Raw genomic sequence first — 17497 nt, 5'->3', positions numbered from 1 at the left:
GAACTACAGGCATGAGCTGCCAACACCTAGCTTGAAAAATGCCTTTTAAAAACCTAATACTCAAGCTGTAACCCACTACTAACCCTAGTTTCTTCCTTTGGGTCTTTTTAGCCAGCCTCTTTTTGGTTGGCTAGTCATGTCTTAATACCCTTCTGCCCCACCCCCAGGTATTTCTTCTTCTGTAAGTCAGAAAAACCTCATTCATGCCTCATGGAGTAAAAGCAGAAGTTTCATAATGGCAATTAGTAATTTCCAGTGATGCCTTCTTTCTCTTTGAAGATGAAAATAATTGCTTTAAAAACACCTGATTCGGCAACAAAAGCTAACCTATTTTCCCCAAATGTAACTTATGTTTGTAAAGTAAAAGAAAAAAGGATACGAAAAATCTCTTTTAAAACAAAGTAGTCTATATCATAAAGACAGGTATATTTATTTCATATGACAGCACATTTCACAGGATATGTACAGAATGTCTGTATACCACTGACTTTAATACTGTACTTCTATAAAGTATATAGTTATAAATATTATATGCCACATAAGCAGTAAAATTCTTACATACATATAAACAGCAATCTACTATAGAGAACAAAAAAATCATAGATTCTTAGTGTCTAATTTCTGCTCTGCTTTGAATAGAACTAGTAAGTATTTAATAATACACAGAATACTGGCTAGTTAATGGCAGCATACTTCTAACTTCCATAACTGTGCATTTTTAGCAACTTACCAAATATAATTTTCCTGACAAAGGCTGAGCTGCTACTGCTATGCGTATTTTAAGATAGTAGTTTATATCCAATAGGAGACACTGCTCACAGAACTGTAACTTGTACTACTGAAGTTAGCTAACAATGAATTTTTTTGCTAATGGAGAGAAAACACACTAATCACATAAGATGTTAAAGCCACAGTTTCAACAAGTTAATTCACATTTTGAAGCACATTGCTTATAGTAATACTGCTGTTTAAAACATACTACAGCTGAAATGGTTAGAACCCCAAAGAACACAATATAAAACTCACAAGTTATTTCTAACAGCAATTCCTGGCTGTTGACAGAATTATATCTATAAATATAGTATTTTGATAACACTTGAGCATTTAGAAAAGTGCTTTTTCTTAATAGACCTGCTTTAGGTTGGGAGTGCAATGCAGTTTTCTGTGCTTTTTATACTTTAATGTTCTTAGCCATGGACTCTTTTCTTTAATATACATTTTTATATTGCCCTAATATACAACTTTAAAGGTTAAATGTGGATATAGGAATTTAGGTGGATATACATAACTTTTTATATAAAAGGAATGTTAATTAAATATTAACGAGTAGAGATAATTTTAACTTAGAATGACAACAACTACTGTTTAAGGAGTTTTGTGATTGGTTTACTTAATGATATCAAAATACTACATTCGGTAAAAATTCTTTGTATGTCTTCATAAAATTAATAAAAGCAGGATCAGTCGCATATTGGCAGTGCAGGAGATAAAATCCACAGCTAATTTGAGGTATAGCCTCTAAAAACTTAAAAGCAGCATCATAGATGTGTTAAGTGGCCTCTTAAGTGGGAGAGAACATACAATGGCTATGTTCCCGACTCAAAGCACTGCTTTCCCTGCTAAAAGCAAAGTTCCAGAGAAAAAGCAGCAAAAAGAAAAGCATGGAAGGGAACTGTGCAACATAACCTCAATGCACTGCTGTTTCTCATTGGGTTCCATGGTGTGCATCTTCTCTACATGGGCCATACTACTGTGAGGAGGGCCAGAGTATCTGTCCAAATGGAGAAAACTGACATGCTTCTGCCAGCTGCAAGAACCTCCTCCTGGAGAAAAAGTACACAGAAGATAACAAGGGCGGGTGTATTTGAGAAGGGCTGGGTTTTTGAATAGTACTGGTTCCACAGTGAGATTACTATAGTTTGGAAAATAAAATTAATTAAATGTCCAAATCACTGGTAGCCATCTTTTTGGTAGTGAGATATTGAAAGGACTTTTTAAAAAGAACTTTTAGGTAAAATTTGATCTTTTTTATGAATATTTGTGTATATACACATATAGCTTTTTGTTTAAGCAATGCCTTTGAAAACAGTTTCATTATAACTGTGGCAGCTCTTTGGTAAATAATCATTAATACCAATTGTTAGTATCATAATAAAAAGGCTGACAGTAATACCAGGTACAGACATGTGGCCTTTTTGTGATTTTTCAAAGACTGAAAAGGAATTTCTGATAAGGACTATCTTTTAAAAACACTTTTTATGGCTACTCCTGTCTCCTATTCATCTGAAGAGAAACACACCATAACTCCAGTTACTATAACAAGAAGCATCTTTCCTTATTTCTAATATACACATATTCCAACTTTGTACACATAAAATAGTGGTACTTTATGAAGATATCAGTGCACTTTACAATGACTTATTGCACATAATGAATATCTAATGCCCAATTCATTTGGCTCTTTATCTTGCTCAAACTAAAAAACAAAAGGACCACAAAACCTTCTTTCTGCCATACCGCATTATCTTTCTGTAAAGTCTATTGTGGGAGACGTCTTAGATGTCAAGGCTGTGACAGGATCTGCAGGAGGGCTGGTGCCAGGCGGGAGCAGGGGGACAGGTGGTGGAGGTGGTCTCCTGGCTGGCAACACACAGAAAGACACACTTGTTCCTTTGTTCCAGTCATCATCAAATGAATCTGGCGGATTTCCCAGGAAACTGGAGCAAGATGACTTTGACTTCCTTTTCACACCAAAGTCGTCCTCTTCCTCAAAAGTTACCCATCCTTTTGGGTTGCCTGCTTGTACTGCAGACGGGCCCTGTGGGTCAAAACTGTCCTTAAAACCATCATGGGAACATGAAGGCCTACTTACATTTTGACCAAGAGGCATGAGCGGAGGAAAAGGACTATTTGTATTAGACTCTTCTTTGGAGAACCATGAGGTTGTCTCTGATTCTTGAGTCTGGGCTCTAAATGGATTTCCCGGAGCAGTAGTCCTATCAGTGAAAGGGTTTGTGCTGGTCAAGCTAGCAATAAATGGATTTGGAGCACTCTGAATACTTTCCTGCGATTTGCTCCTGGCTGGAATTGGAGGCATGGTTGGCATGCAACTTATAGAACTCAAAGTGTTAACAATGCTTTGTGTTGCAGAAGGCAATTGAATTAACCTATCAGGGTCTGGGGTTAGAACAGGTGATATCTGAACAGGTAGCTGAGCCTGTGATACAGCAAGCAGATTAAATGACAGATCTTCAAATGGGTCACTCTTGAATAGTGGCTCTTGTTTGACACCAGAGACTCCATTTGTTTTTACCTGAAAAAGATTTAAGAGCAGTGAATCATCAGTTCACATTATTAATATCCTCTCTTCCTCCTGTCTCAATCTTTCTGCCCTTTCTTGGACAGCTATACAAATCTGGAAATTAAAAAGTACTGTTCTGAAACTTGTAACTCTTCTTGTAGGATAAAATAACTAATTTTTTTTTTTTTTTGTCGGTCGTGGGGCTTGAACTCTGGGCTTGGGCGCTGTCCCTGTACTCTTCAGCTCAAGGCGAGCACTCTACCACTTGAGCCACAGCACTACTTCCGGTTTTCTAGTGGTTCATTGGAGGTAAGAGTCTCATGGACTTTCCTGCCCAGGCTGGCTTTGAACTGTGATCCTTAGATCTCAGTCTCCTGAGAAGCTAGGATTACAGGCATGAGCCACTGGTGTCCGGCACTAAAGTTTTATTCTTTAAAAATCCCTTAATAAATAAATCCCTTTTATTAAATCCAGTTTTTTTTAAATCCTAAAGAAATAATTTTTTGTGTGTGTGTGTGGTGTGTGTGTGTGTGTGTGTGTGCGCATGCACATATGTTTGGCTGGTTGTGGAGCTTGAACTCTGGGCCTGGGCACTGTCCCTCAGCTCTTCAGCTAAAGGCTAGCACTCTACCACTTGAGCCACAGCACTACTTCCAGTTTTTTGGTGGTTACTGGAGATCAGAGTCTCACAGACTTTTCTGCTTGGGCTGGCTTTGAATCACAATCCTCAGATCTCAGCCTCCTGAGTAGCTAGGATTACAGGTGTGAGCCACCAGCTCCCTATTCATTTGTGTGAGTTTTAAAATAGTAAGGAACACAATTATTCAAAACTAACAAATTTATTCAAATTTTAACATGAACTTAAGAAACATATTCAGATCTTATGCTCAATCTGTATAATAAACTTCCAACACCAATCTATGAGAATGGTAAGGTTGTTCTATTATTTGTTTTTTAAAGGCATAGTCATTTAAATTATTACAAAAATAAACATTTATAAATGCTAATTTATTAATATATCTAGATTCATAAGCTGTAGATGGTATCTTTTCTATTTGGAAAAATTTCAAAGTTTTTTTACCTTGTAATTTAAGTTCTCTTTTGCAGAATAAACTGTGAATAACTATATAACTTAATCTTTCTCATCTTGTCAGACAAAATAGGTATACTATTCTAAATAAAATGATTGTTTCAAGCAGTAGAGAGGGGATTTTGCTTCCACGTGATGTATTATTTCTTTCTTCTTCTTTTTTTTTTGGGGGGGTCCGGTCGTGGGGCCTGAACTCTGGGCCTGGGCGCTGTCCCTCAGCTCTTCAGCTCAAGACTAGCGCTCTACCTCTTTGAGCAACGGCGCCACTTCCAGCTTTTTTCTTTTTGCTTATATGGTGCTGAGGAATCGAACCCAGGGCCTCAGGATGCAAGGCAAGCGCTCTACCACTGAGCCACCTTCCCAGACCCTTGATGTATTATTTCTAAGATCAAATGAAGCTGTTCCCCAAATAGTGTTGCCCATGAGCTGATACCAGCAAGAAAGGGTTCAGAATGACTTTAGGACCATGAAAACCTTGCTTAGTACATAAAGTGCTGTTAAGAGGCCATGGAGCCTCCTGACCGGGAAATGAACAATGATCCTGTCCTTTGGAGCAAATAAACATTATTAATTTTTTTGTTTTTTGGTCAGCCGTGGGGCTTGAACTCTAGGCCTGGGCGCTGTCCCTCAGCTCTTCAGATCAAGGCGAGCGCTCTACCACTTGAGCTACAGTGCCACTTCCGGTTTTCTGGTGGTTTATTGGAGATAGGAGTCTCACGGTCTCTCCTGCCAGGGCTGGCTTTGAACCGCGATCCTCAGATCTCAGCCTCCTGAGTAGCTAGGATTACAGGCGTGAGCCTGTAATTATTATTTTTTTTAAAGCCCTATATAATTCAGCTATGCCAGCTTGAAAGAAAGAAAACATCCATATTGGAAAAAATAGGGAAGGGAGAATTTCAGCTCAAGATCTACAATGCAACAAAACAGATCATTACCCAAAGTAAATTTAGATAACTGCTATAGCGAAATAATGACTCTCATTATATATATTGGGAAAATATAGCAGTAGTTCCTATAAAATATGACTGTATACTATGAAACACTTAGTGCTTAATAATACTTAGAAAACAGTATGGATAATCTTGTGAATGACTTTCAGGTATTTGATTTATTCAAAGGACAGTTTGTAATTGAATAAACAAGTATGTTTGTCTTCAAACACCATTGACAATTTATATGAAAATAAAAGGTCATGAGTCTACGCTAGTATAAATGTATTAAGGTAAGTAGACTCCTATGTTACCAATAATCTATGAATTATTATGATTAATATTAACAAAAATAGAAAAATTTTATTGGGTTTAGGATCAAATTCTCTGATGGGAAATAGATTCATAACATTATGAAATAGATTCATAACATTATGGGGAAAGGAAATCTTATTTTTGCATAGCTTAGAATTATGGGTGCTTGCCAAAAATAAATGCTATTTAAGAATCTTTAATTTCATATGTAAGAAAAATTTTTATTCTAAAATAAGTTATATAGAAGCAGGATCACTTTTTCCAACTGTACTTGAAATTACAAAGAAAACCATACCATCATTCATTAAATTAATTTATAATCTAAGCAGGATTTGAGAGACAGTAAAATTGGTGATATTTTACAGAGAAAGGTGTTGGAAGAATCTTTAATCTTGTTATAATATTTTTATTTTTCTAAGTCATAGTTCTTCCTTACTGAAAAGAACCTTGCTAGTAGTTACAAAACTTTTTTTTTAATTGTGAAAATACTGTATAGAGGGGTTACAATTACATGGGCAAGATATACAAAACTTTTTGAAAAGAATATATCACAAAAGAAAGCTAAGAAAAAATATTGAATTTTGAGTTTATATTATTATAGTATTGTTAAAGAATGAATTTGTTTTTGCTAAACAAGCTTCCATATTTCCAAAGCTTACCTTCTTGAAGTTATACTTTTTAGTTTTGTTAAATTTTCATTTCAAAAAAATGAAGCAAAAAAAAAAGTAAAGCATTAGCAAGAACAACTAAAATGGCTTCTAAAAACCCAAATACTAAGAAAAGAAAAAGCAGGTTTTATGGTATGATAATAGAATTTAATTAATGTAAACAAGTGGTTTTAAATATGAGTGAAACTTTAGATGTATGAAGCAAATGATTCATACATCTAATGTGCTAAGAAGACAGATGAAAAGCACATGTAAGATTGATAAATAGTCGAATACCTGTTACCCTGATGGTTGCTCCTGCTTTGAGAAAGGGAACACAGAATCAAAGGAAAAAGTTAGGAAGATAATTTGAAACCAACCAGCAATCCTAGCAATTCAGTCATCAAAATACTTTTAGCTCTATGTTACATATAGAATCTGGGAACGGCAGGTTATAGCATAAGTTCAAAAGACAATGCTGATTCCTTGTAATTCTGTCGAATTAGGATCCAAATTTAAGTTTGTCTGAGATTGATTATTCTAAACAGCTCAGAATTTTGTCATTGCAAAAAAATTGTCAGAGCTCTAAAAATAGTTTAAGCAGCCTGTTTTGGACTGATCACTCCATGCTCCAGCCCCACAAAAACATCATATACTGAAACCCTAACCCTCTAGAGTTCATGGAGGGAGATGTTTTGGGAAGTAGTTAGAAGAACTCATAAGATTGGGCACCAGTGATAGGATTAGTGACCTCATGAGAGCAGATAGCCGATAGGCTGCACGTTTGCTCACCCCTCCCCGCCCCCTTTTCTAAGCACACACACTGAGGGAAGGGCATGGAACTGGGTGGCTAACAGTAGCATCCTGATCTTGGACTTGAAGCCTTCACAACGGTGAGAACTAAGTTCCTATTATCTAAGCCATTTGGATAGCAGCCCAAGAACCTAAGACAGCCTTAGGATAACCTCTGGGCATCAATAATAGAGAAAACATACAAAATATCATTTTTCTCTGAAATTAATATTTATTTTAACAAAATGGTCATGATTCAGACTTACGTTTTTATTCAAAATTTCTGAAGAAGATATTTTGATTAGTTCACACCACAATTGTAAGTTAAAAGGTACAAAATAAGAGGCTATCTTATATTTAGTGTTTAAAACAAAATAACCTTTCTATAAATAATATTTTAAATACCTAGTATTCTTAAGAAACTTGTGGGTAAATCTTCCAAAAATATTCCAATACCTAAAGCTTATTCCTTCTACTCTCCTCCCTCCCTCACTTCCCTCTTCCCCCTCCCGCCCTTTCTTTCCCCCCTTTCTGTTCTGCTCTCTCTTTTGCTAGTGCTTCAACACTTTGAGCCACATTTTCTGGTGGTTAATTGGAGATAAGAGTCTCATAGACTTTCCTTGCTTTGAACTGTCATCTTCAGATATCATCCTCTTGAGTAGCTAGGATTACAGGCATGAGCCACCAGCACCTGGTGTTTATCTTATTTTTTTTGGGGGGGGGGCCTGAACTCTGGGCCTGAGCGCTGTCCCTCAGCTCTTCAGCTCAAGGCTAGTGCTCTACCACTTGAGCCACAGCTCCACTTCTGGCTTTTTTCTTTTTGCTTATGTGGTGCTGAGGAATCGAACCCAGGGCCTCATGCATGCAAGGCATGCGCTCTACCACTGAGCCACCTTCCCAGCCCCTCTTATTTTCAAATAGCAAAACCAACTGTGACAATTTAGAAAAATGCTATCCTTATATACATATGTACTTTAAAATTAATTGCCTACTAAACATGAGATTGAGATTCTTTAAAACAATAACACAACAATAACAGTGCGTAAGGTATATTCCAGAGCTGTGTGTTCCATGATGGAGCTATCTCTCTCTTAGTATAAGATTGATACCACTAATTATTTTTAATGATTTTGGAATCTAGTACATCAGCTCTAAGATGTGCAATGTAGCTGCACTGTCCTTTAAATGCTAACATGCTGAGATTTTCTACGTGGTCTTCTCTTTTACTGTCAACTATCATATTAATAGTTTAGGTATGACTTCTGTCTTTCTCTGTTGAATTTCCTAGATCTTAGCTCATAATCAGATAACTAAGATGCTTGGAAGTGAGACAAGTAAGTGAAGCATATTTATGCTTTGTAGAGCATATACAATCATTAAAAGATTCATTTATATATAGATTTAGAGAGTCAAAGAACATTAATAGAGCAAAGCTGGGCTATGTGTATGTATTTAAAACATAATACAGCTTTACTCTTGTAGTTAGTTTACCTCAGTCATTTTTGGTGAATATTATCTACCAGGCCACACAAGGCAAATACTGTCAGTCACCAAATTACTATCCTCATTTCAATAAAAACCAGGTATCAGAACAAGGGAAAATGATGTTTGGCAATCATTGACCTGTCCCTTCTGCACTACAGATTGTCCTTTACTGAAAAGGGCAATCTTTGTAGACAGCTTGCCTTTCTGAATGTACAGCACTGTATTTGCTTCCAAATTGATTAAGAGGCATGTAAACCATTACAGAGTACTAGGAAGGAAGATGCACTTCTACTTTGTAACTAGTGTCCGTCAGTGAAACAGTAACCGACAGTGGCTAGTTTCAAAGTTATTTTGCCCTCCAATTACATTTTTTAAAATAGAACACATTGCAAAAAAAATGAAAAAAATATTCAAGGTTAACTAAAAGTGAATGTCAGAAGGAAAAGAGTAATGGGTAATTAATTATTCTTTGAAGGTTTCTATCATTATTAAATACCTTCACCACCTTCAATTTTCTGAACTAAAAGCATAAAGAATACAGTGTTAATCAGCTTAAATTTTTCACCTTTTACAAATGTGACCAACATCCAAATGAGTGTCAACAGATAACAGTATTCTTATTTACTTTCGCATTTATGTTTTGTGTTAAAACATTAAGAAACATAGCTCCTGCCAAATAGCTTGTCATACCCACAAATTTATAAAAACAAATGCAAACTATTACTTATGAACATACGTAAGAGACAATGCCAATATGCAGTATTTCTGTATTTTGGCAGACATTTATTTTTTGAGGAGTTTCTACATTATTTTCTTCAGCACTCAGTTTTCTGAACTAAAAAGTCTTTTCTAACTTTAAAAGCAGAGTTTTACAACGTATTTCTTTGGCCTTGATGACATTTTCAAGATAAAGACAACAAACTAAAGATAAAGAAAGCAAGATAACAAAATGTAGTTATTAAATTTCATTATACCAACTTTACTTAAATGTATTGGACAAAACTAAATGAAATAACATCCAAATAATACAATTTAATTTACTCAATTATCTCTGTATAAAACATGCATATGTATGCAGACACATATGCACAAGTGTTTTTAATGTGAGAACAAGAGCTCAGGCAATGGCACTAACACCAATGTGGTGATTTGATGTCTTGTGGTTTTTTACTTTGGTGAATGAGCCTACTTCTGCAAGCCCACACTATTTCTAATGATGAAGCAATGACTGCATCTGTTTGAGATATTGCATGAGCCCCAGTGAATAGAAAAGAGCTACTAATTGCAATAAGAACTGAAGAATTATTCCCTATTCATGAAAATTAACCACCATGCCAGTGTTCGAACAAACCAAGACTGATCTGATCTGACTTCTCCAAAATCATTTATTATCGTGAGCATTAAGAAAACTAAATTAGTGTTATCTACTTACTATCATCTAAAGCAAATTATGCATTATAAAAGCAAATACATACATTAACATGGGAAACCATCTAAAAATGCAGGAAAGAACTCTGATGGAGGATCAGAAAATTTTTTATGTAAGTAACATGTTAGAAATAAATCCCTAATGTCCCCCAAATAGCCAAAGCACTCATTTACTATGCACTAAATGCTAAGAATTATGACAAGTGTTTAAAGTCCCAAACCATATGTATCAAAGATACTATCTTCTTTAGTAGTAAGACTTACTTGCAGCTGTGGCGAAGATTCTGAAGGCAAGCTATGGGATGACCTGCTCCGAGGTGGGGGCTGTGGTGGCGTTTCCAAATTTAGCTGGGGGCCGGACTGAGGCATAGGTGCTGCCACGGGAACAAGAGGTTCCTGCAACTTTTGAGTAGGTGGAGGCAGAGAAGGCTGCAGTGGAGAAGCAGCCTGTGGCCTCAGTGGTTCTGGAAGAACAGCTGAACCTAAATAACACCAGTAACAGTCACACATTAGCTGTGCTTGAGAAAACCATTGGGTTTTTTTTTTTCTTCAGTGAAAAGTTTGATGACATTTCAGTTGTTTTTTATTCTACCCAACAAATACCTTCTTTTTAGTAGCATAAAGAAGAAAGTCTGTCCCTATTGGAAGAGGTAGGGAAGTTGGGAGATGGTAGAAGGGAAAACAAAACCAAAGTGAAAGGAAACAAACAAACAGAACACAAGTGGTATTTCTAATAGAGTATCTACCTTTTGATACATCTGTTGCTTTGCTTTGGTTTTCAGGAGTCAGTCTTCCAGCAGATGCCCGAGCCTGGCTCTGAGGGGCACTGATCACTCCAGCCCTGGGCGGAATTATCTATGGGTGAGAAATACAACACATGAGACATTTATTTATTTTCGGCAGGTAAGATTCAGTGATTTGCTTCTGCATCTCACTTAATCTCCTTTTTGGTATTACTTTCCATCTTGCACTTTGTCATTTTACTAAGATTGTCATTTAATTGTTCTATTAGTAGCCACAGAACAGTAAGTTTTAAAATCTTCCTTTTTATTTTGACTATTGACTATGTACCAGGCAATATTAAACAATGTTTAGGCAGTTTTATTTTATCTTCCAATTATTCTCCAGATAATATTATTATTGGTGGGAATGAGGATTGAATTCAGGGCCTTGTGTTTGCTAAGTAGGCACTTTACCACTTGAGTCCCTTTTTGTATTGATTATTTTTGTGTGTATTTATGTGTGCCAGTCCTGGAACTTGAATTCAGAGCCTAGATGCTCTTCCTGAGCTCTTTTGTTCAAGACTATTAGTGCTCTATCACTTGAGTCACACATCCATTTCCAGCTTTCTTTGTGGAAAGCTTGGTTTCAAACCATGATTCTCAGATCTCAGTCTCCTGACTAGCTAGGGCTGAAGCTCTTGACCATGTGCAATGCCTTCATGAAGAGATAGGTAGTTAAGGTACGTGAGAAGATAGGAGATACTGAACTAAAACTTCAGAAAAATGACACCATATGATTTTTTTTTAATTGTAAGTAAAACCCCTAAATAACTAACTCAATATTCCAAATTAAACACATTAGGGGACATTTTGGTGAAAATCTTTTCTATTTTCTTTTTTATTTTCTTTTTTTTGCCGGTCGTGGACTTGAACTCTGGGCTTGGGCGCTGTCCCTCAGCTCTTCAGCTCAAGGCAAGTGATCTACAGCTTGAGCCACAGCGCCACTTCTGGCCTTTTCTGTTTATGTGGTGCTGAGGAATTGAACCCAGAGCCTCATGCATACAAGGCAAGCGCTCTACCACTGAGCCACCTTCCCAGCCCAATCTTTTCTATTTTCATAGGAAACTATGATTCGAAATGATATTTATTTTAAGCAAAATAGGAACTTTTAGCCTCATAAAAATGCTGACTTTCCTACCCCGGTTTCACTATTAAATGAAATAGTGGAAAATAGTTCTATGGGAAGTGTGGTAGTATTGGAGTTAGTATATGGCAATTTCTCCTTTTTAAAATAAATAGACTGGGCCATAGAGATCTTCATATATATTCTACAGACATAAGGAATTAAAAGGAACCTTATGTATTATCAATTCTCTCATTTTAGAGTTGAGGAAAATTAGGCTAGGAAGGTATTGCAATTTCTCCAAAGTAACAGATTCGGGGCTGGAAGTTGGCTCAGTGGTAGAGTGCTTGCCTTGCATGCCAGAGGCCCTGGGTTTGATTCCTCAGCACCACATAAGCAAAAAGAAAAAAGTTGGAAGTGGTGCTGTGGCTCAAGCGGTAGAGCGCTAGCCTTGAGCTGAAGAGCTGAGGGACAGAGCCCAGGCCCAGAGTTCAGGCCCCATGACCAGACCCCCCCCCCAAAACAACAACAACAACAACAACAAAGTAACAGATTCACTAGCTGCAAATTCAGACCTAGAACACAGAGCTTATAGTCCTTTCCCATCAGCGTTACCTACCGGCCGGGCTGCCCCATATACAGCAGGACCTGGGCCTGCAAGTCCTGCTTGAGGCGAAGGCTGATTGCGTCCTGGAACAAAGACAAATATTTAAGTGTTAAAAAAAAATAAAACAAGAGCCATATATTTCTAGTCCAATTGTCTATTTGGTGGTCCAGTTTTCAAGGTAAATAACTACATTTTACCTATGGTATCTTTCCGTGTAGTTCCAGGGCTTTTGGGTGCTTTGAAGTAGGAAGAAAAAAAATTATTCACAAGTAACAATAAAACATTACATACCATCATTTGACTGTTTTATTTTATTACACTAAAAATGAGGGCATGGGTTGGAGTAATTAGCATTAGATAAGAATGAGTAAAATATTCCAAAACAGAAAAAAAACTAGTATTAGAGACACCATTATGGGAGACAAGTGCAGCCCTTAAGCTGGCACCTTACTCACAGGGACACACAGGGACACGGGTCTATCTATGAACCTTGAAAACATGGTCAACTGTGTGAACAGGTACAAGGCGTGACCACAGTAGCTGGTGCTACTCAGACAAGTGGCTCAGGAGCCACAGTCTGTGTGTGTTTCTAAGTTTCGTAAGTAGCTACTAGTAGCACTATTTTAGGGCTTCATTGTGTATGCATCCTTGTAGATAAAGTATTTTCTGTTGAGATCTTTTGGACTTGTATAAAATTCTATGATTGAGATAGAAGACGGGTATACTTATTACCATATACCTATCTGCCTTATGAAAGAAATGGTTCAAATGCATTAGAAATGTAGCTGAAGGATGAAACAAAAATTACTTTTGTGAGACAACAAAATAATTGACAAACAAGGATTATCTTCTTGACTTTCCTTTTAGAAAAGAAATTCACAAATAATTGTTACATGAAATATACTAGTCTCTTAATAACTATTATTAACAAATGGCTTCTAGTCTTAAGGACTTTTAAAGGAACTTAATCCAGAAACGCCTATGTATAAAATCACCCACAAAATACTACATTCTTCCACTTTAATAGATTTAATCTTAATTCTAATTTTTTTTTTTGGGTCAGTTGTGGCACTTGAACTCAGGGCCTGAGTGCTGTCCCTGAGCCTCTTTGTGCTCAAGGGCAACACTCTCACACTTGAGACACAGTACCACTTCCAGTTTTTTAGTGGTTGGAGATCAGAGTCTCAATGGGGACTTTTCTGCAAAGGCAGGCTTGAAACTGGCATCCTCAGATCTCAGCCTCCTGAGTGAGCCACTGGTGCCAGGCTTTAATTACCAATTTTTAAAACTTTAGTCAAGAACATTTCAAAACATTTGACTTATTCTGAAAAAAAAAACTCGAAGGCATTCTTCTTTAAACAGAAACTTCACTGCCTCAGTATATATTAAACATGTATGAAACAAGAGTGGAAACAACAGGAATCTCAGGGAAGTTAAGTGGATATACAAACAACAAAGAATGAAAAGTTAAAAACAAGGTATAGATGAAGAGGAGGAGAAGGTTACTACCAAAAGTTTTAGTATACTAAACACTGACGAGGTCCAACATTATAGAATGAGAGGACTCTTTCTAGAATGCAAAAATCTTGTTACCTTCCATCTCTCTCCTAGCTACCCCAGGACTGGGAGGGGTTCCAATACCTTTTTAGAGAAAGAACAAAAGCTGTATATTGTTCAGAGCCCACAGCATAGGATGAAAGGCAGGCACAATTACTTTTGTACAGAGGCTCTTTTATTGCTTTAAATCTCTTTGAAGATAATCAATGCAAGCCAAAGTGACATTAGATGTTGAGTTTGAACCTAAGTCCTTCTTTTCTCCAAGTCAAAGAGTAGGAATGGGTTGAATACTTTTTCTCTGTACCCGAAATTACTATCCATTGGGAATTTAAATATTTGTTAATGAAAGCCTTTGTCTTCTGATCTCATTCCTTCTATCTATAGTTAAATCACTGACACAAGCCCCATTATTTAAGTCAAAATGAATAATAAAGTTTCAATCTGATTTTAAATTTCTAAGATTGCATAGGTCTATTAGTTTTTGGTCTATATACATATTTTTAAACTTTAAGTGTAGTATCATGATTTTTCTCAAGCTCACTATCTTAGAGGAAATATTGCTTATTGAATAAAATATGTTGAAAACAGCTGTCTACAAAAGAATTCTGAAGAGAAGCTTTTTTAATTTTTCTTTTGCTAGTCCTGGGGCTAAAACTCTGGGCCTAGGCACTGTCCCTGAGCTTCTTTTTGCTCAAGGTTAGTCCTCTACCACATGAGCCACAGTGCCACTTTCTTGAGAACTTTATTGGAGATAAGTGTCTCCCGGGCTTTTCTGTCCAGACTGGCTTTGAACCAAGATCCTTGGATCTCAGCCTCTTGAGTAGCTAGGATTATATAGGCGTGAGCTACCAGTGCCTGGCAGAGAAGCATTTTTTTTTTTTTAATTAAGAGATTTCTAAAAGCTTCTGGGATGCTAGTGAGATACATTTTTCTACAAGTTGTAGAAGCAGATGATGAGAATCATTTTATCATGAAAACACAAATGAGTCTGAAATTAGAAAAATAAATGTATTTGTAGGTCAATGGAAAAATTACCATCCAATAGTTCTTTATGGAAGCTGGCCTGCTGAAATAATTTATACAAAGTTGTCAAAATCTCCACATAAGAGAAGTTGTTCTGTAACAAATGAACTTGAACTGACTAGAAATATCATAAGGCGGTTAGAATAAAAACGGACCAACTTCGAATGGACAGTGGATCTCAGTAATATTAACACTGGATTTGCAGTTCTAATTCTCAGAAACTAGACTGAATCAACTTATCAAATATATCCACTCTTGCAACTGAGCTAAGTTTTTGTATCAATCAAACTACACCTTAAACAAATTGACTGCATTTGTGAATAAAAATTTCCTCATTGAAATAAAGAAAAACCATATAGTTCTTACATAAACAAACGAGGAAGGATTTAGTAATGTTATATGAAATGGAAATAACAACTACATCTTAAATAATTACTTTGAGTTTAAATTGTATTTCTAGGAAAGCTTGTTAACCCACAAACTTTTTCCACTGGCAAAGGATTGTACTAGACATCACTAATCAAATACTTGGGAAATGTTCAGTATCTATTGCACCAGAACCCTCTTTGAAATGAACATGACATTTGGGAATTAATTCTTTATACTCAATTGACTACATTTGGAAGCAAAGTTCCGCATATATTTAAAGCTGACAGATAAATTTCAGCTCTCTCTCTCTCTCTCTCTCTCTCCATGGCTGTCCTAGGGCTTGAATACTCAGGGCCTGGGCACTGTTTTGAGCTTTTTGTTTGCAAAGGCTAGTGCTCTCTACTACTTACTTGAGCCCTTCCAACTTTTTTTTGAAAGTTTATTGGAGATAAGCTTGTCACAGACTTTCCTGTGCAGGCTGGCTTCAAATCATGAACCTCAGATCATAGCCTCCTGAGTAGCTGAGATTACAGGTGTGAGCCATGGGTATCCAGCTGAGCACTAATCTTGTACTTAACAGCAATGTAACAGAAGCTTGGAGCTATTCTTAATTTAATGTATACATGTTATTCCTCTTGACTTTTATCTAACAAACCTTAAGTGCTTCTAGGTTATAGGGATTAAACTCCAAAACATTCATGAGTCAGCATTCACACATGATAGCAAATGAAAATGGTTACCTCCAAATTCTTTTCTAGCAGGTGCAGGACTCCTAGACCCTTATAGTTCATAAGAAAATATGCAGCAGAAAGGAAATGACATTAAATGAAGAAGTAAAATCTCAAGATCTATATTATTCATACTGTCAAATATCATTAGGAATTATGAGTAGTAACATAGAAAGTTGATATTCAATGCATATAATCTTAATAACTGAAGAAACAATACTATATTTCAAAAGAAACATCTCAACACATACAATTTTATATTAAACAATGGGAGAAGTGTGTACTTTTCTAATAAATTTTATAGCAATTAGCAAATTTTTAATGATTTTATGAAGCTAGCAATGAGGATTTGAAAAATTAAACCTAGTTTTACTAGTTGGTAAATGTACAAGTTGGTACATCAAACTAGGTTTAACTACATCAAATTAGCACAATCAAACAACTATTCTTGTGCACTGGTAAGAAGACAGGTCTGTACAAATTAATCTATTTGGTAAACATACTTTACTGGTGCTGTTGAGACCTATCATGTCTTTTGAGAAAAGCTGAAGTAGTCAAAATGATATGAAAACATTTTAAAGTATTTTTATTTTTAAATAAAATGGAGAAGAAATTCTAAATCTAGCAGATATGGACAGTGGATGGTTACCTGAAGGCGGTGGTGGTCTCTGTGGGGGTGCGGGACGTGAAGGAGGAGCAACTGGGCGGGGAGGAGGTGGCCTCTTGGGCTCTAAAGTCTGGGAAGAATCTTTCTGCTGCAGTTGAGTTACTGGTTGAGTGTCAACAGGAGAACCTAAAGAAGTATAGTAGGAAAGATGAGGCTCCAAGTGGCTGCTGGTTGTTTGGAATGTAATTCATATATATGTACAATACATGTTCCACTTTACTAACTTCAAAAGTTTGTACATGAGAAATGGCATCTATTTTCAGTGCGAAGAACAAAACAGCCTACTATTAAACTATCCTTTGGTACCATAATCATAATGATGCTACCTATATGTGGATTTCTTACTTAGGCCCAAGTGCTGAAATCTAACTTACTGGCCCTATTAAGAAGGAACAAAGTACTGTTTGACTTAAACCATGTGTAGTCTGCTGGTCAGTAAAGAAAAACTCAAATAGTTATGGATTATAACCATACAACAGAAAATCACCAATTTTAAGATATAGACAGCTCTAACCATTTAGAAAACAGATTGAGAATTGTTTTCATCTAGTGGCATCAATGACAATGAGTTTCTGTTTACTTAGAGTATATTATCTACAAATTCTTCTTTTTTGTGTGCAGGACTCTCAGCATATGGGACAAAACTTAAACAACAAAGAGTCTCTAAAATAAACACATTGGCCAGAAAAAATTACACAGAGAACTTCCGAGGAA

The 17497-nt window shown here is 36.3% G+C and overlaps 1 protein-coding gene across 3 annotated transcripts in view; it reads right to left on the bottom strand.

The window, feature by feature from the left end:
• Positions 1 to 1992: 1992 nt before the first annotated feature.
• Positions 1993 to 17497, bottom strand: part of Synj1 (synaptojanin 1) — an 85129-nt gene continuing 69624 nt past the window's right edge. Inside the window, exons 24-31 of one of the 3 annotated variants that reach the window (XM_013027522.1) lie at positions 16766 to 16909; positions 16129 to 16167; positions 14033 to 14080; positions 12637 to 12675; positions 12452 to 12522; positions 10734 to 10842; positions 10252 to 10469; positions 1993 to 3313 (exon numbers count right to left, since the gene is read on the bottom strand). In XM_013027522.1, coding sequence (XP_012882976.1) covers positions 2522 to 3313; positions 10252 to 10469; positions 10734 to 10842; positions 12452 to 12522; positions 12637 to 12675; positions 14033 to 14080; positions 16129 to 16167; positions 16766 to 16909 — 1460 coding nt within the window. In that variant the 3' untranslated portion in view covers positions 1993 to 2521. The remainder of the gene's footprint in view (positions 3314 to 10251; positions 10470 to 10733; positions 10843 to 12451; positions 12523 to 12636; positions 12676 to 14032; positions 14081 to 16128; positions 16168 to 16765; positions 16910 to 17497) is intronic. The other 2 variants (XM_013027524.1, XM_013027523.1) reach the window with 2 other exon arrangements.

Source organism: Dipodomys ordii, unplaced genomic scaffold (genome assembly GCF_000151885.1).
Source record: "Dipodomys ordii isolate 6190 unplaced genomic scaffold, Dord_2.0 Scaffold104, whole genome shotgun sequence".
Lineage (NCBI taxonomy): Eukaryota > Metazoa > Chordata > Mammalia > Rodentia > Heteromyidae > Dipodomys > Dipodomys ordii.
This window is presented reverse-complemented; position numbering and strand designations above follow the sequence as displayed.